Here is a 26671-nt window from a genome sequence, read left to right as displayed (position 1 = left end):
CAGGTGCCCCACCTTGCCCATTATTATTATTATTATTATTATTTGGTTTGAAGCTTGGCTACCAAATAGTGGTATTCAGGATAATCCAAAATACGATGATGAGTCATAGTGAATACAAATAATCTGGGACTGCCAGCAGGCCTGCTAGGCAGCAGAAGCAAAAGCAGCCTGACAGCAGTGGCACAATAATCAACAGCCTGTTAAGTCTTGTCATGGCAGTGGGTGGCGGTGGCAGAAGTGACGGCAGCTTGCAAGGCCTTGTCGTGGCGGTGGCAGTAGTGGCCTGCAAGGCCTTGCGCTGGTGGCAGGAGACAGAAGCAAAGGTATCCTGCAAGGCCTTGCTGAGGCAGGCTGCCACAGCTTCTGCCACTGCCTCCAACTACTGCCGGGAGGAATTGCAGGCCTCAGCTACTTATTGCCACCACGGTGAGGCCTCACAAGCCCCACTGCTTGTGTCGCCACAAGGTCTCACAGGCTGCCACTAATATTGCTGGAATTTCCTGCCACTGCCGCAAGGCCTCGCAGGATGCAACTTTCGTCACCTCCTGTCACTGCCGTGAGTCCCTGCAGGCATTTGCCGCGAGGACTTGCAGGCCACCGCCGCTTCTGCTGTCAGATCCTGTCGCCGCTGCGAGACCTTGCAGGAGTACACTGTAGATTTGTCTACAGCATGTGCATTGTATTTTATAGAAGCAAGGAGATACGAAGATAAATAGGCAACAGGTGTAGTAAGACAGAGACTGGTGTCTGAGTTCAGGTGAGGAAGAACAGGTCATGTGTTTTGAGCCTGGAAAGAAGTGCTTGAGTAAGACTTGGGAAATTAGGTACTGTGTCACAGATTGTAAAGAAGCAAAAGGCATCAGTATTCATAGACCACATGTGTTTTAAAGTTGAGCTGCTAGAATCTCTGGGATTCCTTGGAAACTTAATAAGAATGCATTTGTGCTCAGGTTCTGCTTGTGAACTTTCCATGGGCACCTTTGCTAGGCTTTGCCCAGGGACCGTTGGCTTGATCTTCCGATGTTCCTTGATCAGCAAATGTAAAATACTTTGTCCTCTTATGAGTCCTGCAACATGTAGCTACAGGGACATTTAGGTAAATATTCCAAATATTCCACAGGCTTGGCCAGTGTTCAATGCAAACCGGTCATGAACAGTCACAGTGTCATAGAATCATAGAGTTGGGAGAGACCCCAAGGGTTATCTAGTCCAACCCTCAAGAACTACAATATCTAGGAGTAGTCCTGGTTCAGCTCCTTCTAACTTTTTTAGTTGATAGTAGGAAAAGGAAAGCCAATTCACATATCCACAAAAGTACAGCTGCATTCCTGCTTATAGCCATAGAACAAGAGATTTTTAAAAGGAATGTTCAGACTGCTAGTTTTCATGTGATTCTCCTTCCTCATAGGAGAGAATGCTAGTATTTATTTTCATATTTCCAAATTACTTCACCAGAGTGTCTAAAATGCAAGAGTCAACACTATGAACTAAGTAAGAAACATTTGATGCCTCAACACAAAAATGAAGTCTTGTATTCACACAAATAGATTCCTAATCTGGTATCTTCATTTATAGATTTAGAAGCACACCCCCCCACTTCTGCTTCCTGTTATTCTTATTTCCCTAGAAAAATGTGTAGCAAAAGAAAAAAAATAGATAATGGTGATCCTTGCCTATATTAATAGTTATTTTGAGGGATGGAGATGTATTTATATATAACCTATGTTGCCATGTGAATATAAATTCTAATTTACCTGTGGAATACAATATTGTAACACTCTTGTGTTTCCTTCTCAATTTGCTTTCCTTTGGCTTCCTCTATGGTTCATATTTACCTTGGCAGAAAGAGTTGTGAACATGTTGAGCACTGGAAAAGAAGAAGCAGAGGATGCATCATGATCTCCAGACTCATTGTCACAAAAATCTGGTGTGTGTGCAGCCTTCCTGCCTATAAGGTACTTTCCTGGCCCTCAACATGCCTCCTTGCCATATTTGGTGTGGGAGCTGGACATGGGGCAGAGGAACTAGGGCATTGAAAGTACTGCAAGGAGGTATGCTGATCGGCAGGAAAGTGGAGAATGTATGTTTTGCTGGTGGTCATTAAACAGTAATGAGAGGGACAGTAGAGGTAGATGAAGTGGAATGAAAGGAGGAAGACAGAACAAACAAACATACATCCATTGCTGATGCTGCCAACTGATTATTGGCAACTACTGGCAATGGAATATGAGAGCACATGATGCAGCCACCTTGCTAAGCAAGATTTGGGCTGGTCAGTGTCTAGATTGAGAGACCATGAGAACTGCTTTGAGCTCCATGATGGAGGAGAGGCAAGACAGAAGTGCACTAAGTAAATAAATAATTAAATATACACACATGAGCAAGAGGAGGCCATAATCAATCCGTCCCCAGGCAGTAGACTCAGAGAACTGTAGAATTGGATGGAACCATGAGGGTCATGTAGTCCAACCCCCCGGCAGTGCAGAAATCATTGCAGTGCTCTTGGTCTGTTAGGGGGAAAAGCAAATAGGGATAATAACATTATGACTTTGTCTAACCAAAAACTGCAAAGCATTGAGCAGGCTCTAGAGTTTCACAGAGCGCTTCCTCGTGCTAGATGTTAAACAATAAATAATAAAAAGGGTAGGACGAGATTTAAAAATGTTACTAATAAATAGCCTGATATTAGTTCAATCTGCAGGTTTGTCACAGTCTTAAAATGATGATTCAGGAAACACTTTGGAGACTAAGGCTACTATACAGAAGTATCTGTGTCAAAGGAAGTAATAGTACCACTTTATTCTGCTTTGGTCAGACCACACCTGTGTATGCTGCATGACTTATCATGCACCCCCTAGACAAGCCTACCAGACTCAGAGGCAGTGGAGGATGCTATTGCATTGCCAGTTTTAAAAGTCTAATTAGGCCAACTGTAATAAGCATGAATAAAATTATACACTATTGCAATAATATATGTATAAAAGATAAAGTAGCAGGTGAAGTCCGATGGCAAGTTTCACATTATTTTTACAATTTGTCATTGCAGGTATCTTCCACATTAATGGAAGAGTTGGATTGTTTAAGCACACTACATGCTTTTTGCTTCTACATGGCATCTGAAACTCAATACAGCAAATCAAGAGAAAACAATTCCTTCTTTTTTCTTCAAGTGGGCTGAAGTTCTACAGTTCTACCTCTAACATTTATTTAGACTGAGAGAAGGGGAGCAATTTTTCATCAGTACGGTACTTTTTGTGTGGGAGATAACTTTTCAGTATCTCAATAAATAATGAAATGTAATCAGTGTGCCATAAATTAGCCTTGCACATTTCACTGGTTAAGTTAAATTTCTCACAGACAGCAGCTACCTTACAGTTGACAATGGATTACTTTTTCCCCATTTTAAGATTATTTTCTTAGTTAACAGAATCATTAGCTCAGTTTATAGTGCAGCCAATTAAAATTATCATTATGGCAGTAACCTATAGACGTGTAATAACAACAGTGAATTGTTATAGCAGTGTTGTGATAGATTGTCGACTTCAACATGCTGTGCATTACTGTACAGGGGCATGTCAGGTATTTAAGCAAGGAGTTGCATGCATAGTAGCCCACCACAGTGTTTGTGCAGAACTAATTAAAGTCCCTGCACACAACCTTAGAGGTTCAGATCTGACCCACAGACTTTCAATGCCTGAAAATTCCCTTTCTTTGGCTGGGGATGAAGATTATCATCAAATCCTTCCTAGTAACCCAAGGCTCAAAAAGGGGTCTTCAGTTCAAAACACTGCAAGTCTGAAAGATATCACTGGAGAAGCCATAAATCTCGCTAGTGGGAAAATAAAAGAATTTTCATTTGAAAAACTCAGAAATTCTTCCAATCAAGTAACCTATAGAAAGGGAAGAAAAGTTAAGTCAGACCCATTCAATAGAAGGTCACTAGATTTTGACTTGATCTATGGCCATTTCAGCAACGATGAAAATTCCCCTCCTCCCTTTGGCCTGTCACATAATTCCTCAACAGATGAGAAATGGCAGGTCAGCAGCACCTCAGTAGAGGGAAATGTGAATTCTACAGTTTCCTTACCAATGCAGACTCTCTATGAGGATAGCTTTCTTGCACAGATTTTGGAAAAGCACAAGCTGGATGGTTCTTCTAGTGGAGATATTAAGATGTGCTTGGACATCTTGCTCAAATGCTCTGAGGACTTGAAGAAGTGTACTGATATAATAAAGCAATGCATCAAGAAGAAATCTTCAGGGAGTGCCAGTGGAGAAAGTGGTAATGATTCCTTAGCCAATTCTGAAATGATATATATGAATTTGATGTCAAGATTTTCTTCTTATATTAAAAAACTGCCTTTTGAGTTTAGACAGTCTGGGCTAACTGAGCCTGGTGACATGGTAGAACTAATTAATAGCCTATCTGCTTTGCAGCCGTCTAATTTTCCTCCAGTATTTGGCAATGAACAGCCACCTAGATACGAAGATGTTGTGTCCTCCCCATCCTTTGGGCCAAGGCAATCTCTCACTTCAAACTTACGAGGTAACCAGAACAGCACTGACACAAACTCCTCAGCAAAACTTACCCACACTCCAATAGAGATTTCTTCAAAAGTTTTGCAGGAAAACTTAGAATCTACAAATGATGCTTGTGCGCTACCTCAGTTACTATCTGTAAACCCGTCAGACTGCATTTCTCCCACAGAAACTCTGTACATTATGGAAGAATCAGATAGAGAAAAGGCATTGGGCAGTGTATCAAGTGTTAAGAGGAGAGGAAGACGGGTTAATTCAGACAGCAATGAGCAGAAAACAGAAAGGGCAGACTCTGCTGGAAATTCAACTAAAACATCACCTACTTTATTTCAACCTGTAATGCTGCCCCAAACCTCCACCCAAGCAACCTCAGACACTCAAGGATTTGATTGTACTGTTCAGATTTCTAAAGGTGAATCCAGAAAAAATAATCAAGAGGAAATAGACAAACTTCTCCTGGATTTGGAACATTTTTCACAGAAAATGGAGGCTACTCTGAGAGACACTACCACTAAGACTAATCCTGCATGTTTGAAGCATATTAGCCAACCTTTGACTCTGGAAAATAAAGGCAAAGTCTGTTCACCTGTAGACAAAAGTCCTTCTCCCTCTTTATCAAAACTCATGGAAACCAATGGTCATAAAATGGAGGATGAAGACAAAACCCTTTTATTGCGAATTCTGGAGAGTATTGAAGACTTTGCCCAGGAACTAGTAGAATTCCGAATGGGCAAAGGAAGCTTATCAAAAGAGAAGGAAGTGATGCACATTCTTCAGGAAACTTTGGCTGCTCCCTCCATCACAGCTGCTCAGCAAAGCTACATAGGTACATCTGCCAAAGAGCCTGTCCCAGCACTTATTCAACAGATGCCAGAGGTTATAAAGGTAAGAATGCAAATCTTTATTTATGTAACAGTTACGGACCATACACATGCAACAAATTTCCCACATGAATATCACTTCTGCATAGAAAAGTACATTATACTCTATATATGTTTATATACTCGTTATGTATGTATGTGTATACTTGTATGTTTCACTCTGTGTACATACAATGTGGAATTCTGCCACCTTTTCACACTTCCCATTGTTTATCCATATGGCAAAATAGTCACACATGTTTGCCATGTGTGAAAGTGTGCATGTAGGCTGTCTGTAGATTATAGGGGTTTTTAGCTAGTTGGTGATACTGTAAAGCAGGCTTCCTCAAACTCAGCCCTCCAGATGTTTTTGGCCTACAACTCCCATGATCCCTAGCAGCAGGACCAGTGGTCAGGGATGATGGGAACTGTAGTTTCAAAACATCTGGAGGGCTGAATTTGAGGAATCCTGCAGTAAAGCAACAATTGCCTATGGGGTACATTTTCATTTTTATGTCCTTCCATAGCCTTACTAAATCCAGTTTCACATGGTTTTATAGTACTTCAAGCTGTACCCTGCAGAACAACTTCCAGAAGTGCGTGGCCACTACTGCTGCAACAGATGTGTGTAAAGTCTGTTGTAAGTATGGCAGGCTTCACTTGGATAATTCTCACTATGGGCTTATCCAGACTTGTTTTGTGCTGTTTTTCTATGCACAAGTCCACGTTTTAAAGCTCCATGTCCAAGTGCTCCCCCACCCCCAGTGCTTTCTCTTTGAAAACCCACTCCTTACCACTGAACTGGAGGAAACAGCAACCTGCAAAAAACCTGAATTGCTGTTTGTTCCAATTCAGCGGTAAAGACAGGTTTTCCTGGGGAAAGAAAAAGCACTCTGACACTGACCAGGAAAGCACTGATCTGTGCCTAGAAAGTGCAGGGCAAAAGGTAAGTGGATGATCCTAATGTTCTCTCTCTCAGCATCCAGAACACATTCTAGAATTGTCTCAAAAGTTATTTTAAATTATTTTCAGTACTGTACATGGAAGTCACTTACTAACTTCTGGTCTAGTTTCATATCTCCTTTAAATTGTATAAGAGAGGCTGGAACTGGAAAAATTGAGTGAACATGTTCCCCTCTCCCTGGAAATGCTTTTCCCATTTCTTTTCCACTGTTATGACTATATAGTAGAGTAGGATCACTAATTTAAAATAATTGAGTTGAGCTGAATTGTTTACTTTAGCTAAAATGTGAGTAAGAGGTGGCATGATAGAAGTTTATAAAATTATGCATGGCATAGAGAAAGTGGATAGAGAAAGGCTTTTCTGCCTTTCTCATAACACTAGAACTCAATGACATCTAATGAAGCTGAATGTAGGAAGAGTCTGGATGGATAAAAGAAAGTACTCATTTGGGCAGTGCATAGTTAAATTATGGATCCTGCTCCCTCAGTAGGTAGTGATGACCACCAACGTGGATGACTTTAAAATAGAATTAGATTAGACAAATTCATGGAGGAGAGGACTATCAATTGCTACTAGCCATGATAACTATGTTCTGCCAGCACAGATGGAGAGAACAATGCTTCTGAATACCAGTTGCTGGAAACCACAAGAGGGGAGAGTGCTCTTGTGCTCAAATCCCTCTCGCTGGTTTCCCACAGGCATCTGGTCGGCCACTGGAAGAACAGGATGCTGGACGAGATGGGCCATTTCCTTAATTCAGCAGGCTGTTCTTATGGATTGTGTGATTTCAAATTTATGCGCTTGGCAGCCGGCTAGTTGAAATCTCAGCAATTAAATGCCCAGAAGACAAAGAGCTTTGAAGTTATTTTGGCACAGAAATAGCTTTTAAACTTTCTGCTTTGCTTACCGGACTCTGGGAAATGCTTGTGCGGGCTCTGGTGGTGTTAGTGAGGTCTTGCGGGGCCGTCCAAGATCTCACGAAAGCCTCCAGAGCCCACATGAAAGTTTCCAAGATCCCAGTAAGCAAGACAGAGCGCTTAAAAGCTCTTGATTACCAGGCTCTGGGAAACTCTCTTGCGGTCTCTGGAGGCTTTCACAAGATCTTGGATGGCCCCAAAATACCTTGTGCTGGGTCAGGAAGGTAAGGTTGCTGGTGCAGGGACAGTTCCAGGGGGTTGTTTTGACTATACATGATTGTGACTTTGCACACTGCCCCCCTGGAATGTAACCCCTGCACAAGAGCAAGACACAGTCTTACTGTATAATACTCAAGCTAGTGATTCTGGATTTGGACTAGTGTCTCATAGCGCAATAGAGAATATTGCTTCCATAGTCCAAAGTAATATTTGGGAAGGGCCATAGCAAGTGTTGGGCTTCAGCTTTGCCTACAGAAGGGTTCCGGATTCAATCTCTGGTGTCTCAAGGTAGAGTTGGAAGAAACTCCTGCTTGATATCCTGGAGAACCACTGCTGGTCAATATAGATAACACTTAGCTGAATAGACCAGTGATCTGATTCAATATAAGGCAGTTTCCTATGTTCCAATGATAGACATACTTGCTCGTATACAGCCACAGTTTCCTGTATGGAAATGTTATCAGACTGTGGAAATTGATAATGTGTGATGATCCTATTTCAAAACACAGGGATGTTTTCAAAACACAAAATGCAATTGCTATGTGTGATGATTGAAAAAAGAAAGTCATTGAAGCCAATTTTAATTTTTTTAAATAGCTGGGTAATATAATTTTATAATTCTAGCAAAAATGTTAACAAGGAATGCCATTTGAAATGAAAGGTGGTATACAAATACTTTTAATGAATAAGAAAGAAAACAGAATCACATTGACAAATACATTTAGGATTCCTGGTATAAACAAAATATTTACTTTATCAGTCTTGAACAAAGCTAAATAAATTTCTTGAATACCATAGTCTCAACTGCTGATATATCTATTCCTGATCCAACTGAGACCCCACATACCTTTATGAACCTGCTGGCCATCATATCACTTCTTGGAACATGCGATTGGGTGACCTAGCTTTATTATCCCTTTTGAAACAGTAAAATAATAAACATGTGAAACTTAGTTTTTCATGTACCAAATCAGAGTGCCACTATGAAAAAATATGCATTTCTTGAGTTTCAGAGCAAACTGTAATTGCAGACAGTAAATTCCTTGTAAGTTCTGAAATAAAAGTTTTATATATACAGTAGTGGCAATGGTTGTTAATATTTTTCTTTTTTTAATAGCATTAATTCTCAGGTTTTGGGAAGAGTACACTTAATTAGACTTTCCAAATTGCTTTACCTTCTTGAGGATTTTCGAAATGTCGTATAGAGAGGGGCTTAGTTTCTAGTACTGTGTGTTACTATTTAAGAGATTTTTGAAATATTGAACAGTGTATAAATGCTTTAAAATAATTAAATTTAGCATAAGGATAAGCCTTTGACTGAAAAGTGGTGTCCAGCAAAAATAAGTGAAAGAATGTAGCATTAAAGGAAATATTTAAATAATTGCTTTCTTATGTTTGAATTGATTATCCTGATACTTCTAAAAAAAACAAACCACCTGCAGCACAATCCTAAGCACATTTATTACAGAGCAGGTATCAAAGAACTCACTAAAACTAATTTCTGAGTAAACATGTATAGGAATGCATTGTTAGCGCTTTCGAATGTGGAAGAAAAATGCTTGATAACCAGCCACGTATTTTTTTTCTTGTGCAGTCCCTTTGGACTGTAGGAAACAGCTATGGTAATTTTTCCTTAGTAAGAGAGAAAGGTGAACAATTAAAGAGTCCCGAGTGTTTTATTTCATAGTTCAAATTAGAAAAATGTGTGATTGTGCGATGGGCACCTCATAACACAATTTTTCACACAGGACTAAGCTGCAGCATGTTTTTGCTTCCAGCTTAGGCTGATGGCTGTACATTCGCACCTCAAATTTCACCTCTGAAGCTCATAAAATAAGAACTATCTGGGAAGGTGATATATTTAGCTACTTCTGCAGTATGTCTAACTTTAGCACCACTGGTAGTAGTGGTGGGTGCTTCCCTTCCCACAATACCTCTGCTGTATCACAAGCCAAGGACAGATTCTCTGACTGTCATGTAGCCAGCAGGGACATAGATTCTGGTGTAGATCATGTCTCTTGATAAAGAATTGCAAAGAGACACCCAGAAGTACTCATACTCGGGGATTATTTGACTGTCGGGGCGGGGGGAGGTTCTTTGGCCTTGCGTCTAGGTACAGTGACTGAACAATCCTTGCTGTAAGTAAGAAGAAGGCAAGGTATGTTTCGCTTAGAATTTGTTGGCCATAAAAAAACCAAACTCCAAATCGAGGAAATAGCTCATTGTGGCTGAAGTGATCTCCCGGAAGGACTTGATACCTCTGCTGGGAAGACAAAAGTTTGCTCAGGAACTAAGCCAGGATGATGATCAAAGAAACATCTCTGCGAAGGGACCCAGATTTACGAGGAGAGTTAGCTTTCCTTGCAAAAGGCTGTGATTTTGTTCTTCCATCCCGCTTCAAGAAGAGGTTGAAGTCATTCCAGCAGGCCCAGGTTTGAACGTGCTTTTCTCTTTATACTTCTTTGTATCTTTTTATTGGATATGGGGACAGAACTGTGTCTCCCTCAGGCTTTTCTATTTTCAGAAGGTTATTTGCACCAGATACCCATAGGTTTAAAAATAGGCCTTCCCGGCTTAGCACACAAATGTCCTATTGGTAAACAAGAGGAAAGAGTCGAAAACTATTTTTCTCTTGAAGATAATAATATTAACACTAATAAAGATTATTAGTTGAAAATAATTAAAACTTGTCTGCCACTTGCTGAAGAAAGAACTGCTCCAGTGTGTTTCTGTTTGTTATATGCTACATACTTTCCTTCATGACCCTAAATGTCAGCTGCGTTGGGAAAGCTTTGTTCTACTCCACTGCTGAAAATATGTTTTACGGATTAAAACCCAATGACTGTGGGAAAGGTCATGTATGATTGGGCTTCAGTATTCTGTGTGTTATCTCTAGCTGCTAAAGTGCCTTCTGATAGTAACAAGCAGGAAAGGGGTCTTAAGTTTTTGCTGAGAGCTTAGCTTGACATTGTAATAATAATTTATAATAATTTATTATTTATACCCCGCCCATCTGGCTGAGTTTCCCCAGCCACTCTGGGGGAATGTAAATATAAGTCTTAGGATGCAGACAGGCAGTTTTTGATTCAGTCTGGCACTGAGACACCTGCAAGGAGATGGATATGCAGCAAGCTTTGCATCCCCTATTATTATTTGTGCATCACTTCTTGGTGCTCTCATAAAACATTGGCACAAGTGGTGTGAACCAAATCATCTTATTGGCAAATTTGTTCCTCTTCCACTGTTCCTCCTTCACAATTGGAGCCTCTTTGGGAAATTTTGTAATTCTGTACACTCACGTAGCCATCTTACTAATTTCATTTGCACATAGAAACCAAAACTTAGCTACCCAGTGATCTTGGAACTGAGCAGCTTTTGTATCCTAACTTAACAGTTTCCCAGACAGGATCCAGTTACAAAAGAAATCCTGGAATAAACTCCTAAAAGAGGGGGAATCCCTCAAAACAGCTATCAAGGAGAGGCACTTTTCACTGCCCATCACCAGACATCCATCCCACAACAGAGGTGGCAGAAAACATAAGGGGAGATGGGCAGGACACTGCTTGACTGGTGAGCAGAAGCCAGCCTGACTGAGGGGCACTCCAGACACCAGTGCCTTGTAGCAGAAAGATGGGGTATAAATCTTCTAAATAAGTACAAATGTTCTCCTGTCAGATTATTATTGGAGCTCAGTGACTTCTTTAAGCTACAAGAAACCTGTCCACTTCCTCAAAGAACTTTGAATGGATGCTCTTTTAGGAACTTAGGAAAGTGTGGTACCTGAATGTGCAGTACTAACAAAAAATTACGCATAGATCAGAAGTATACAGAGAAGCTTCATTAGGCCAGCTCCGCTAATCCTATGTGTTTCTCCAGTATGTGTTTATATATAGCTATTGTTGCCAATTATCCAAGGTTTCAGGGGTTGTATTCCCCTGAGGGCCTTTTGGATTAATTAGGTGGTGGCACATATGTACAGCTTACTTTAGATACTTGCTCATTAATTTCTGCTTATCTAAAGGGATACACGCACACACATACACACGAACATTCTATTGTACCAAAAATAATTTTTATGTGTTATCTTTCTAGGTCCAAAATAAGCAGGAGAAGAAACCTGTGACTACGTCCCCAGTGCCTGCAATTTCAGCAGTCAGCTCACAGGCACTTCTGCCTGCGAATAAAGTAACTGTTGGTACGCCCTTGTCCATAAACATTCCACGTTTCTACTTCCCCAACGGACTTCCTAATGTCTGCAGTAGTCATGAGGAGACCATTGCCAAGGTTGAGGCAACCTTTTCTGAGTTTGAAGATGAGAGAGTACCACTTAATGAAATGGGGAAAATTGCAAAGGTAAATATCATTATTGCCAGGCTTTTAGGACTTATGGAAGGTAAAGGCTCAGTACAATATCAGCAAATGGTTTTCAAAGAAAAAGCGTACTCTCAGATGAAGTGGCTTTTAGCTGAAGGGATGAGATGAAGTAGTAAACAAAAGCAAAACTTTTCCAAAAGGAATGTTTCAGTCTATTTCCAGTCTCTGTCAATTTCACATGTATTTATTCATAACTTCATTCTACCCTACTTCCACATTAATCTACTGCCTTTAAAACTGTAAATAAATTTATATTTAAATATGTATTTAAATCACAAACTATGATTTAAATATCTATTTTACCTCAGTGTACTCACTTCTAAATGTATTTTATCTAAAAATACACATTTTAGTTTGATAATATTTTTGAGTCAAGAGCAGTATCATAAAACTCAAGAGAAGTGCAAATTCCAAAGGATAGTTATGTTCCAACCTGTACATTATTCTAGGAGGTGTCAGGTTAATTCATCTAAGAATGTGGGCTGAACAAAAGTTTCCTCCATCCATTTGTCTAAGGGTGAAAGAATATAACCGGGCCAGCTTGATGTTGTTCATACTGCACATGGTCTCATTCTGCTTTTAAGTGGCTCATATGAAATTAGTCATACTTACTTCAGAGTAAAAAGAAAAATGGATTCAGATATTAATGTATTAGGTCCAATTTTTAAAAAATCCGGTTTAGTTGGATTTATTATTTTTTAAAGCCAAAAATTACATTTTCTTCATATTATTTTCTGTTAAAATGTCATCATAAAGAAGAAAAAATGCCCCTGCCTGAATGCTAGCTAGCTACATTCTGTCTTATTGTGTTGTTCACAGATATGCTGCTGCCCTCTGTACTGGAAAGCTCCCATGTTCAATGCGTCAGGGGGAGAGCGGACAGGATTTGTATCTGTACATTCATTTGTGGCCATGTGGAGAAAGTGAGTAAACTGTGCAAAAATATTCTTCTGGAAAAACCAGCACAGTATGCCTTTCTTTTGCATGTTTATTTATTCTTTTCTGTGTTTCCACTGTGCCCTTTTAAATACAGCTCTCCTTTTTAAAAAATACTGTCTCCAGTTTCTTCCTGCTAATGTAGTCTGTATTTATTGACAAATGCTAGTCCTGTTTGTTGGGTAAATCTTGTAGTCATACAAGTTTTGCATATGTATTCATAGTTTTCTATGCCAGAAAGGCCCATTGTGGCAGGAGTGGGCAAACTTTTGGCTTGTGGGATCTGCCTTGTTTTTCATCCTGTGGTTCACCAACCAGAGCCAGGTGCAAAATAATGGACCAGGAATGGTGTAGAATTGAGGAACAAGGTGCTTCTGAGCACATGCTCATGCCAGAATTTTGTTTTTAGTATAAGAACTGGAGCTCCCACACAGATCCTTTCACACATATATCTTCCCCTGTTGTCCCCCAGCTTTCTTCATCTCAGCAGCCTAACTTAAGCGGGAGGACACTTTTAGTTATTTCTATTGTAAAAAATTGGAATCTGCAAACCTATGTTGATCTACCACCCATAGATCTACCAGTAAATCCCAGAAGGTGATATCTAATCATGGCATCCTATATGCCCAGTGGACTTCCACTCCTGCAAATGGGACTTCCTCTCCTTCCAGAAAATTGGCAGAACCTTCAAAGCAGATGGGGTGGGATAGGAAGGGGAAGTCTGGTCATATCTGCTGGTGCCTTGTCGAATTTCACCAACTGGTCATAAATTTTCTCCCAGCCATTCCTACGCCTGCCTTGGAATTTCTGGTTTAGTTATAACATCTGTCAGAAACACATCCAATCTTGAGTGAATACTTCAAGTGAGGGAGCTCTGGTTAGCAGTGCAGGGCTTAACCATTTTCAATATTTTAAAAATTGAATTGGACCCAGAGTTAAGCATACACAACAGCTGTTGGAAGTTGACTATGTCACCCGCTCCTCTCTATGTCAGCTCCTCTTGCCCCCAGAAAATGTTCCACCAAGGATCCTGGGGCCCTTCTAAATGGCAGAGGGGGCAGAGCTGAGGGGGAGACGAAATCTCTGAGGCAACTTTTGCAAGCAGAGACTGTGCTTGACTCTGGATCCATAGAGAGTCATTGAAATTAACAAGAGCCTTACTGTTAACCTCAATAGAATATAGGCTATTCTTGTTATTGAATGTCTGTCTGAAGTTGTATTACTTTTACTTAACAGTCAAGAGAATAAATTGAATGCTACAGCATTCTAATGGATCTGTGTAGTACTTATTGAAGACATTATCACAAAATGTGCTGTACATTATTTACGCTTATATACCAAAGAGTATATATAAAGTACTGTGAAAAATGATCAAAAGAGTACATGTACAGTATATTTGGGTCCCAATTTAATGAATTAGGAAACAAATCCACCTGGCATAGAAGCCAAAACATTCATGTGTACAACTGTTCTTACATTACTTTATGCGTGCTTTCTGGTGCATGAGGATGAATCTGTGTACATTCCACATCCACAATCAGCCTTCAAGGCTGACCTAGAAGTGGCACTAAGTATATCACTGGAAATTGCACCTCTCTCGTTTTACTCTAGTTGCCATTGTGAAGCAACTCCCAAATAACTGCAGGTGGCTATTTTTGTTGGACTACAGCAGAAGGAAGTGTTAACCTTTCTTTTCTTGTGCAGTGCAATCATGATCCCAGTTGGGACCCTTGTCATGGCTATTTAGAGTATAAAAAGAGAAAGTGAGAGTCAACTTCCAGAGATGTGTTTAGCATTATGTCTACTTTGATCCTTAATGTTAATACTATTATTATTCACCGTATTATTTTTGCTTCATCAATGTACATGATGCTTTATATGGAATTTCATAAGCATAAAATAGTCAGATCCCCAGCCCCAAGAGGTTTACAGTATAAAACAGATGATGTGAAAGACAAATAGAGGTTACAGAGGGTGAGATAAGTGTACAAATAGGTGAATGTGAACAAATGCAGTTGTAGCTGGGAATGAGAAAGCCGTGTGATTTTGATTCTTTGGGAATCCAAATCGATAGGAGTACTTTTACAGTCTTATTTCTCCTTTGTAGGATACTACACAACTGCCATGATGATGCATCAAAATTCATTTGCCTTTTAGCAAAACCCAGCAGCAACTATTTGGAACAAGAAGATTTCATCCCTTTACTGCAGGTTTGTGTGACTTGCTAATAAGTGTCATTTTATGAATTAGAGGAAAAAACCCTTTAGATAAGCACCTACATTTTTTTGAAGAAGTCATCCCTTTCCTCCTCAATATACTCTACCCAGAAAGCCACAGCTTAATTCACTCACTGTGATCTGAAGTTAAGCAACATGCAAACGAAAGCCAGTCTGAGTCTGCATAGCAGGATGCCCTACTGAGAGAGGCACTGACAGGATCTTCAGTGTTTGTAGGGGCACAACTAAGACAGTGAGGAGGAGGTTCCATGTGAACACACACAGGGAGTACTGCTTATGTGGCCTTTTGTGAATGTGGACTGAAAATACATTGTTGCCTGCTTACTGACTTTTATGTTTTATTTTTCTGTCTTTTAAAGTAACTCAAAATGGTAGCCTAGCAGGTGTGCATTACCTATGAATCTTAAAGGTTTCATTAAAGACGGTAGCTTTTATAATGCTTCTATGAACAGTTGCCTGCACAAGTTCTCCTTGTGGGCTTTCCATAGGCATCTAGTTGGACACTGTGAGAACTGAATGCTGGACAAGATGGACCTTTGGTCTGATCCAGCATATGTTCTTATACTCTAACTGCTGACAGTGTTGTATCATTTCTCTTAACTTTTCTGTGTTACATAATTTGGATATCTTTCAGGATGTAGTCGAAACTCATCCTGGGCTGACATTTCTGAAGGATGCTCCAGAATTCCATTCCCGCTACATTACTACGGTAGGTTAACTTCATGTACGAGATGTCAGCATTTGTCTAAGAAAAGGTTTGTGATTCATTTTGAGTGTTACAAGGAAAGTAATTCACATTGTCAAATGGCATAATAATGTTTACCCCTAGCATCTTGTTCCCTTCCCCTACAGTCTTTGTTGTCCAAAGTGATAGGCTAGTAATACCCTATACAGTGGTACTTCGGGTTACAGATGCTTCAGGTTACAGACGCTTCAGGTTACAGACTCCGCTAACCCAGAAATAGTACCTCGGGTTAAGAACTTTGCTTCAGGATGAGAACAGAAATTGTGCAGCGGCGGCAGGAGGCCCCATTAGCTAAAGTGGCACCTCAGGTTAAGAACAGTTTCAGGTTAAGAACGGACCTCCAGAACGAATTAAGTTCTTAACCCGAGGTACCACTATAGTATGCAGGGCTGTCTTTGAAAACTGCTTGGAAATAGCAATCAGTCCAAAACACAGTGACTAAGTTACTAACCAGATCTTCTGGAACTTATATTGCTGCACTGACTCCTGGACTGTTTCTGACCACAATTCAAAGTGTTGGTGCTTGCCTTTAAAGCCCAACATGGCTTTGGATTTGAATATCTGAAAGACTATCTATACCCATATCAACCTGCGCTTGTCCTGAGATTACCTTTGGGTATTTTAGATCCCTCTATGATTATATACATATTTTTGTTGTTTACATGTAGTCTGTTTTGTTGATTTTAAATATTGGTCACTGACTGCTGTCAGAAACAGGATGCAAGACTTATGGGACTTTTTGGTGTTTTTTTTAATCACTCAGAATAAGTCCAGTTTTGAGAATTGTATTTAATCTTTTTCCAGGTTATTCAAAGAATATTCTATACAGTCAATAGATCCTGGTCTGGGAAAATATCCCTAACAGAGTTGAGGAAAAGCAACTTTCTGCAGGTATGCTATTTTTCTTTTTTATTCCTATGAGCAACAAGTATTTCTAAAATACTTTCCGTGATATCCATTGTTACACAGAGTAGACCAATTGAAGCAATTGGACTTAAGTAAATAATATTAGTTGTTCCCATAGCTTGTTCAGTGTTTTCAGTTTTATAGCTGGATTTAGCAAAAGTTAATAAAAGAGGATCTGGACAGATTTGTATATTTCTAGTGTTGAAGGATGATAGATATGACACAGTAAGGACTATAGTAGCCACATGAGCACATGGTGACAAAACTCTATCAAGTATTAATTTTGCTTGTTTGTGGATTTTTAAAATAATCACAAAGTAAAAGTTTAATGTTTCATACAGTTCTTTTGCTGTTTAAGATATTTATTGAATAATAACAAAGACTGACAAGATATCATTATAGTCACAGTCCTTGGTCTGCACCTTCTGCCTATGGAAATTAGAATGAATTTATTCTCATTTTTTTCAGACCCTAGCACTCTTGGAGGAAGAGGAAGACATAAATCAAATCACTGATTATTTTTCCTATGAGCACTTCTATGTTATTTACTGTAAATTCTGGGAACTGGACACTGACCATGATCTCTACATCAACCAGAAAGATCTGGCTAGATACAATGATCAAGGTAAGCAGAGCAAGAGAGGCACTGGAGGTTATATTAAACTAATATAAAATAAATATTCTCTAATATGTACTTTATGGGCACCCCAGATTACCAAACTTGATCTCTCTTTCTCCATGTTCTTACAAAAAAAACCCTTGCATATCTCTTGCTGTGCTTCAGTCATGTCATTATTATGCAAAATAGGCATGCAATAAAGTAGTCCATGCTCTTGGGAAAATTGGATTGGATATAGCTTTTCCCTGTTCAGTTGACAAGGCTGTGTCTATTATGCCATAAGCTTGTAGGGAAAGAGATGTAAAAAGTTAAAACTATGAACAGGCACCATGTCCTTTACCATCTCAAACCTTGCTGTAGCGCTATGGGTTAATTTTGGCCTGAATCTTCTGTGGATTGAAGCATTAAAATGTTACAAATTGCCTTTCATATAGATGCTCATCTGTCCAACACACCAGGCAGGGCACACTCTTGATGTGATCTTTGCCCCCAAGTGATATGAGGATGGACTAAAGATAGAGGGGCTGATGGTGGCAGTTCTTTCCTGTAAGGGTGATGGGCCTGTTTGGGTGGTCTGCCCTCAGAAACTGATGGAACCTGGTGTGTTCCTGAATGCTTTTTTTTTGGGGGGGGGGTCCAGTGGAGAAAGCTGGTAATCTTGTCAAAGATGTTTTGTGAGATCAGGTTCACCTTATGCAATCAACTGATGCACACAAGATACTTGTGGCAATGCATCCGGCCACATGGCCCCTCGATTCTTGCCCCTCCTGACTTCTCAAATCTAGTAGAGTGGGGCTGACTGGTTGGGTCCAGAGCGTAGTTAGCGCTTTGCTATGTGATGGTGTGGTCCCTGCTGCGTTGAAAGAGGCAGTGGTGCAACCGCTCCTAAAGAAACCAGCTCTGGACCCTTCAGATTGGAACAGCTATCAGCCAGTTGCCAATACCCTTTCTGGGAGAGGGTGATGGATAGAGCCATGGTGGAGCAACTGCAAGCATTCTTGGAGGACCCAGGTTATTTAAATCCATTCCAATCTGGATTCAGGCCTGGTCATGGAATAACCTCTTACCCGTATCTGGGAGTGGGTGGCGGTTGATGTGGCCCATTGCATCCAGCCATCAGGAAGCAACAGAATGACTAGATCAAAAGTATTCAGAATCAAAACTATTTTAAGGCATTTATTTGATACATAGTAAAAACATGGCCACTGAGGAAAATCATTTTTCTGTTGTGTTTTGCACATGATTGAAAGCCACTCACTTCTCATATGATTATTCTTCTGCACAGATATCACTTGTGTATAGGGAAAAGCAACAATTGTTAGAATGATTGCAAACACATTCAAGAGCTGAAACTGTTCCTAATCCTTATTTCTTCATCTACAGCTCTGTCAAACAGGATTATAGAGAGAATATTCAGTGGAGCTGTGCTTAGGTAAGAAAGTAGGGAACAATTAAGATCGAAGGAAGAAAATTAATTTTTGAAATAACAGTTAGAATGGGATTCAGGAAGTTCAATGTAGGATATAATCACTTTGATTCCTTGTCTGGGGGTGGCTTCAGATGTGCAGCTTAAATTGGCTTTGTTTTAAATCATTTAGAGAAGGGAGGGAAAGGTACAAAACTCAGTGGTAGATCTTGCTTGCAGAAGGTTAAAATCTCTTGACATCTCCAGGTGGGGCTAGGATTGTCCCCAGGTGGAAACCCTGGAGAGCCACTGCCAGTTAGTGCAGAAAATACTGAACTAAATGGAACAATGATCTGACTCAGCTTAGCTTCCTATGATCTCGTTTCCTAAGGCAAATGTAATGCTCACATTGGCTGCCATGGACATTATTTCTCTTTTGAAATATCTCTACTCTACAGTGTTGAGAAACAAAATGTAAAGCTCAATTGCACTTTTTATTGTGATGCAAAATTTCCCTGACTCTTTCACATCATCCATCAGAAAATCTCCAGGAATGATTTCTGTCTTCAATCCAGAATAAACTGTTTTCAGCCTGAGATACAGTGGATTGAACACACATGCCGTTACTGAACTATAAACCTTTCCCAGTCTGTATTTTAGATACATTCATAAGAAAGCTTTATCTTCCTGGAATGTCAGGGAAAGGTTGCCACGTGGAGACTTTGTACAACATAAATGATTATATAAACAGCCCAAAATCTTGATGCTGAGAGAATGTGGTCTGTTTTAATTTAAAAGTTGTTATGTTTGGGTTACAGATAGGTAGCCGTGTTGGTCTGTTAGTGTTTGGGTTGTTAGTTTGCAGTTTCTGATCTGTTCTAGGGTACACTTTCAAGTTAAATAGTATTGAACTTCAAAGAATCAGGGAGTGGGTAACCAGCACTAACACATCCGTGGGGTCTCTAAGGAACTGAAAGTGCTGAGGTGTATTCAGACATCTGTTTTTTTTAAAAAAATTGCCATGTGAACTTCAGTGAGTGTTTGAAATCTGTCTGTTTCAGAGGAATTCAAGTGCACAAAGAAAACCACATGAGCTATGCAGACTTTGTATGGCTTCTAATTTCTGAAGAAGACAAAAGAAGTCCCACAAGGTGAGATTAAGTCATCCAGAAATTTGGAGTAGGTGGAGTGAAGGAACATATATACGTTTGCAGGTTGTTAAATGCATATGTTATGTAACTCCAGGGGCAAATAGCAACTGCCAGGAAGGTATTCTTGACAGGAAAATAGGGGGAAAGGATAAACTTCTGTACAGTGATACCTCGGGTTACAGACGCTTCAGGTTACAAACTCTGCTAACCCAGAAATAGTACTTCGGTTTAAGAACTTTGCTTCAGGATGAGAATAGAAAGTGGGCGACAGCGGGAGGCCCCATTAGCTAAAATGGTGCTTCAGGTTAAGAACAGTTTCAGGTTAAGAATGGACCTCCGGAACGAATTAAGTTCTTAACTAGAGGTCCCACTGTATACAGTACAGCTGCAGCCAAATGAGACTGCCCCATGGTTGCTTTTTGTTCTTGTTACTTGTCCTAACATTTCCTGTGCACTCTACACACATATACAGCACTTCCATAGGCTTACAATCTTGGCCTCATGTGTCACTTGCTAATCATGCGCTGGGGATAGGGAGGAATGAGAAGATGATGATATTGGCAGTCACAAGCATGCTGTTTAAAAAACACAATGGAAATGATTCAGTTAGTGAGTCCTGCTTGTGGAAGCCAACACAAGCGTCTTCCACGAGTGTGGTGGGGCTTTTTGCCCCTCCTTCTCCTCATGCCCCCATGCCCAATTGACTCTGGTGGGGTTGGGGAAACACTCAGAACAGCACTTAGGGGAAGGAGGGGGAGATTGTTCTGTCTGGCAAGTGAAATGCTTGCACCGATGTGATGGTCTCCTTAGTGTTATGTTGCATATAAAATATAAATGTAATATGAAAAAACAAATGTAATATGCAGGTGTGTGGTAGAGACTGAGTGCCCTGGCTGTCACTGGATGAAGAACTTGAACTAGGAGTAACTTCTGCTCCATTGCAGCCCTTAGGACCCTGCAACCCCAGGGAAGCTTTTTGGGAAACATAGAGGGCTGTGGTGGGGAGGTGGGGTGGGAAACTTCCCTTGTCCAAGCGCTGTATTGGATACCACTTTATGTTCAAATCACAAAACTGTCCAAAATATATTTCATAGTACACTCTAACTGTAGAGCTAAAACAATACATGCAGGTGCCAGGGACATTTACATAAACTGATTAGTGCTACCGTAGGAATGAGCTGCAGTGTAGCTCTTTCCGCATGGCCCAAGAAGGCTTTACTTTTGTGGTAGAAAAAGGAGTCACTCCCCAGTGGCTACCAAGCCGTGAAGATCAGAAACACATTGTTCTGATAGTTAGCCTCACTGCTATAGCATCACCTCTGCTTTGAATTTATGTAGGCATCTTCTTTATCCTGTATTTTGCTGCTAAATGTGAACATCCCAGTTTGTAATTTCTCTCAAGGACGGAGAACTATTGCAGTTTGAGTCCCTGAGCAACTGAGGGTATTATATATCTTAGCTCATGCTCTGAATTTCTAGATTGAAATTTCCAATGAAAGGCATTATAAGGAAGGAGTCTGGACAAAGCTTCACTGTGCATATGAAAGCTGTCTCAATAAGGGTTCTTTGTTAGAACTATTGCTTGCCCCAACTTTGCTACAAACAAATCTTATTCATTCCCCTTTCCCTAGTATTGAATACTGGTTCCGCTGCATGGACTTGGATGGGGATGGCATGCTCTCCATGTATGAACTGGAGTATTTTTACGAGGAGCAGTGTGAGAGGATGGAATCCATGGGCATTGAGCCACTGCCATTCCATGACTTACTGTGCCAAATGCTGGATCTAGTGAAGCCAGAGTGTGAGGGTAAGACCCATTTATACAATAATATTCATCTACGCTGCTGATCATTTCTTGCGAGTATGATTATCTTTGATCTCTCAGATATATTTGATCTCCCAGACCCCTTTGAAGAGTTATCTTACTCTGTCTGCATCACTTCTTTGGCAGTCACCAGCAGGACACTTGATCCAAGTGGGTGATAAGATTCTTTGTGTATGGGAGACCCAGATCCAAGTAGTGGTCTTTACCAACCTCCTAGGCTTTGCATCCTCAGTCAATTCCTTAGTTAACATTCAAAGTAATAGCAAAAAAATGGTAGAGATCGGTTCCCACCACCACCAAACAGGCTTTTATTTTCACTCTCCGGGCATTTAGAGGTGGCTCAGCAAGTAGGTGCAGAGCCATGAACTGCTAATGCCACTAATACAAAATGGTGTTATAAGGTTCTCTAAATGCATGGTGAGCCATAATGTATCTGTGTGATCTCTCACCCACAGACCTGATAGTGATGCCGATCAAGGCAGTGCACACTTGAAAGGCCTTGCCCACAAAAGTATTTGAGAAACTTACCGTATTTTTCGCTCTATAACACGCACCTGACCATAACACGCACGTAGTTTTTAGAGGAGGAAAACAAGGAAAAAATATTCTAAACGAAACAGTGGATGTATGATTTTTGTGGTTCATGCTGTGGCCAGACATGTGATCTGACGGTGAGTTTGGGGTAGCCCAATGCAAAAATCCTGAGGATCCATGTGGATCCATGCTTTGTAACCACGTTTTTGCGCCATTGCAGCCCCATGAAACAGTGGGTGCGTGTGTTTTTTGGTGCAGGCTGTAGCCATGGATATGCTATGTGATCTGATGGTGAATTTGGGGTGACCTAGTGCAAAAATCCTGAGGATCCATGTGGATCCGTGCTTTGTAACCACGTTTTAAGTGGGGAGGGAAGGAAAAGAACTCAAGGGACAAGGAGCACGCGTGGGGTGTGTGGAGAAGGATGCTGCTAATAATGCAGGAGAGGCTCCTCTCTGGCTTTGCTCCTTTAGAACAAGCAGGCTCTGCGTCTCTCCCTCCTCCCCGGCAAGGAAACCATGATAGTAACCACTCTGAGACAAATCAAGAAAAATTGCGACCAACACTCTCCCCCAACAAGCGCAGTGAGGTCAAAACACACACACACGCAGAGAGAGAACTGGCCCTAAAGTCACAGGGGTGCTGGGGGAGTGAACGGGAAGCAAGAAAAGGAGAAGGAGCCCTCACACACACAGAGACACACAGAGTGTCGATTCTAAAGTCGCAGGGGCGCAGGGAGAGTGAACGGAAGCAAGAGAAGGAGAAGGAGCCCTCACACAGACACAGACACACAGAGTGTCAATTCTAAAGTCGCAGGGGCGCAGGGAGAGCGCAGGGGCGCAGGGAGAGTGAACGGGAAGCAAGAGAAGGAGAAGGAGCCCTCTCTCACACACAGACACACACAGTGTCAATTCTAAAGTCGCAGGGGCGCAGGGAGAGTGAACGGAAGCAAGAGAAGGAGAAGGAGCCCTCACACAGACACAGACACACAGAGTGTCAATTCTAAAGTCGCAGGGGCGCAGGGAGAGCGCAGGGGCGCAGGGAGAGTGAACGGGAAGCAAGAGAAGGAGAAGGAGCCCTCTCTCACACACACAGAGTGTCAATTCTAAAGACGGAGGGAGAGCGCAGGGGCGCAGGGAGAGTGAACGGGAAGCAAGAGAAGGAGAAGGAGCCCTCTCTCACACACAGACACACACAGTGTCAATTCTAAAGTCGCAGGGGCGCAGGGAGAGTGAACGGAAGCAAGAGAAGGAGAAGGAGCCCTCTCACACACACACAGACACACAGAGTGTCAATCCTAAAGTCGGAGAGAGAGCGCAGGGGCGCAGGGAGAGTGAACGGGAAGCAGGAGGAGGAGAACGATAGCTCAAGCACACACACACACAGCCCCTACAGTGGCTAATCCAAAATCGGACAGCAAAAAACTGCAGGCAGGGACAGAGAGCATGGGGTTGTTTTAAAGCAGCCAACCCCGCTCTGCTTCTCTCCCTCCTCCCGGCTAGGCTGGCTGAAAAGCTTTGCTGCTACTTAGCAGCTCAGTGGGGAGGAGAGAGGAACATAGAGGACGGGGTTGTTTTAAAGCAGCCAACCCCGCTCTGCTTCTCTCCCTCCTCCCCGGCTCCGCTAGCTGACAGGAGCCGCTTACTGTTTCAAAGCGAGCCACGGACTGCTCACAACTACAGCAGATTCCCCCGCCATCTGTAGGCATTCGCTCCATAACACGCACAGACATTTCCCCCTACTTTCTAGGAGGAAAAATCTGCGTGTTATGGAGCGAAAAATACGGTATTTCAAAATACCGTATTTTTCGCTCTATAACACGCACCCGACCATAACACGCACGTAGTTTTTAGAGGAGGAAAATCCGTAGGCATGCCACCCGTAGGCATTCCCTCTATAACACGCACAGACATTTCCCCTTACTTTTTAGGAGGAAAAAAGTGAGTGTTATGGTGCAAAAAATACGGTATGTTGGCTTTTTTTGGGTGAACACATTTGAATTTGCTCCTGGTGATCAAGCACTAGGGGAAACTTTGTTCACAGCAACTATCTTGTTGCAAACTGCTTTTGAGCACAAATTTGTAAAAAAAAAGTGGGGGGCTTATATAAACTCATCATCATCTCACTTCCATGGCATACAGAACTTGGATTTTTGCATGCCACTGGTACATACTGATTCAAACTGAGTTAACAGAAATGTCAACCTATGTTGAAAATAGATCACTGAAAAGAATGGGTGAATCTGGCCTGAAAGGCCATCTCCCATTTCTTCATAACTTTTTAAATACTATTTACCACATGATCTGTAACCCAGAAGCCTTGACACCCCAGTCCTACTGAGAACTGCTAGACCGATAATAAAATAATGTGTTCTGGTTTTGCAGGAAGGGTAACTTTGCGAGACTTGAAAAGATGCAGAATGGCTCATGTATTTTACAACACATTCTTTAACCTGGAAAAGTACTTGGACAATGAACAGCGGGATCCCTTTGCTGTGCAGAAGGTATAAAGCAGTTCCAAAATAGTGATTGCTCTGAGAGTTCTACTCTGGAAAGGAACAAGAGATGGATACTTTCATGAAGTTCCCAAAAGAATTTACTAGGAAATATGGTGGCAGTGGTCAAAATGATGTATTTAGAACAGAAATTTTCCTAAATGTATGCTTAGTAACCCCAGAAAATATGAGGGAGAAGAGCTGATTAAATTTGCTTAGTATCTGGAAAGGTTGTGTAATATCCCATTATATTATTCTTTGATCAGGTACTAGGACAAGTAATGACAAGACATTTCTGCATCTTCAGCAGAAATTAAATGATTAAAGCCCTGCTTGCTTGGTGTCATGAGGCCTTTGTACATTGGCCTATTGCACATTATTCTTCCTTAACACTTAAAATGATTCTGATAAATGAGCAGCATACATAAATGGTAAAATCTATATGTAACAGTAACAGTTTCTTCAGTACATATTTCAGAGGAACAGAAACATAGACTGTTATCACTTATCTTGAATGTGATCTTTGGCAAGTTTATCCAATTCAGGGACAATTATTAGATGGGATATATAGTGTCTACAAATTTAGAACATCAAGTAGGATACAAGAATCTCTTTTCCGGGCTTAAATAGCTAATGTTATTAGAACTCTTTGAACTGGAAGGGACAACAAGAGGTAGCTAACTTATCCTTTCCCCTCATATAGCAACCCCTGTATCCTTATTCACCTGATTAAAAAACAACTATTGGTGAAGAATTTGCATTACAAGTTTATACAGTTTCACAGAAGAGAACTATGTCGCTTTTATTTCCCTTCTGAAGTCAATGGTCTACTGTAAACAAGAAATGCCTCAGTCCAGTGTTCTGAGGCATTAAGTTAAAAGTGTATAAAGAAATGTACGCGTATAGCGTATGAAAAATAATTTGTTTGTCCTTTCTATTTCTAGTTTTTAGTAGTTGTACTCTTCAGAGTTTGAATTTCCCAACTGCAATGAGGTTCCATTCAGTTTACCTGGAAAGTGAATGGTCATTGCCCTGAGACTGTGTGTGTGTGTGTGTGTGTGTGTGTGTGTGTGTATTTGTTCAAAGGCATCCTAGTCATTGCAAATATGTATATTGTGAAAGTGACTTGGTTTGTTCAGTTTTGCTTGTTTCCTTCTCACATATTTATTTAGGATGTTGAGAATGATGGTCCTGAACCCTCTGATTGGGACAGATATGCTGCTGAGGAGTATGAAATTCTTGTTGCTGAAGAGTCTGGCAATGAACAGTTACAAGAAGGGTGAGTGTCAATATCTGCAAAATGTGGTTATAATTGCTACTCCCAGAAGCCTCAAAACTCATATGTTTGAAGATGAAAAGTTGTTTTGAAGCAAAATGAAAAAGATAAACTGTTTAAAACAGAGAAACATGTTTATGAACAATAAAATGAGTTACTAAATAACTAATCTTGGAATGTCACTGCAAGCCTGTTTGACTATGACGATAAACACATATGATATAGTCATTTAGGGTGTCGTTCCTTAGTTGATAGTTATACTGTTTGCTACTGTATCTACAAAATGTCAAAGCAATTAGCTGAACTGTTCCTAAACTATGTTGGCAGAAATGTTACAATCTCTTTTTCAACCAAAGGATTTGTGTATTATTGATGAATTCATATTGCTAACTCTTTGTAGATGAAAGCTTCCATGGCATATTAAAAGAATGCCCTGAGGCAACTCAGCCTTGGCAGAGAAAGGATAAGAGCCTTGCGTTCTGTATGTTTTAGTTTATAGTACGCTACCAGGCACTGACACAGAAAATTGCTATGACTTAAAATGTGTCTTTCAGGAGTTGGCTTTGGTAAGCAAGATTGAGTGAAGATAAGCAATGTTTTATGGTAGTATGGTTATTCTGGAAGCACCTTCACATCAGCGAAAGCACTTTTCTTCTCCAGGGCCAAACTC

At 40.8% G+C, this 26671-nt stretch overlaps 2 protein-coding genes across 6 annotated transcripts in view; one reads left to right on the top strand and one right to left on the bottom strand.

Moving 5' to 3' along the window:
- Positions 1-26671, top strand: part of PPP2R3A (protein phosphatase 2 regulatory subunit B''alpha) — a 33641-nt gene that overhangs the window by 1931 nt on the left and 5039 nt on the right. For 2 of the 5 annotated variants that reach the window (XM_083616241.1, XM_083616242.1), the window contains exons 2-14: positions 1844-1927; positions 3047-5424; positions 11592-11852; positions 12693-12796; positions 14917-15019; positions 15681-15755; positions 16596-16682; positions 17166-17322; positions 18700-18748; positions 19783-19872; positions 21504-21679; positions 24616-24734; positions 25898-26004. In XM_083616241.1, coding sequence (XP_083472367.1) covers positions 3472-5424; positions 11592-11852; positions 12693-12796; positions 14917-15019; positions 15681-15755; positions 16596-16682; positions 17166-17322; positions 18700-18748; positions 19783-19872; positions 21504-21679; positions 24616-24734; positions 25898-26004 — 3281 coding nt within the window. In that variant the 5' untranslated portion in view covers positions 1844-1927; positions 3047-3471. Of the gene's footprint in view, positions 1-1843; positions 1928-3046; positions 5425-5466; positions 9932-11591; positions 11853-12692; positions 12797-14916; positions 15020-15680; positions 15756-16595; positions 16683-17165; positions 17323-18699; positions 18749-19782; positions 19873-21503; positions 21680-24615; positions 24735-25897; positions 26005-26671 lie in introns of those variants that run through there. The other 3 variants (XM_083616243.1, XM_083616240.1, XM_083616244.1) reach the window with 2 other exon arrangements.
- Positions 24640-26671, bottom strand: part of MSL2 (MSL complex subunit 2) — a gene marked incomplete at its 5' end in the record, with an annotated part of 28901 nt that continues 26869 nt past the window's right edge. Inside the window, one exon of the transcript XR_014548758.1 lies at positions 24640-24778. The remainder of the gene's footprint in view (positions 24779-26671) is intronic.

The sequence above is a fragment of the Podarcis filfolensis genome, assembly GCF_964270895.1.
Source record: "Podarcis filfolensis genome assembly, chromosome: 5".
Classification (NCBI taxonomy): domain Eukaryota; kingdom Metazoa; phylum Chordata; class Lepidosauria; order Squamata; family Lacertidae; genus Podarcis; species Podarcis filfolensis.
This window is presented reverse-complemented; position numbering and strand designations above follow the sequence as displayed.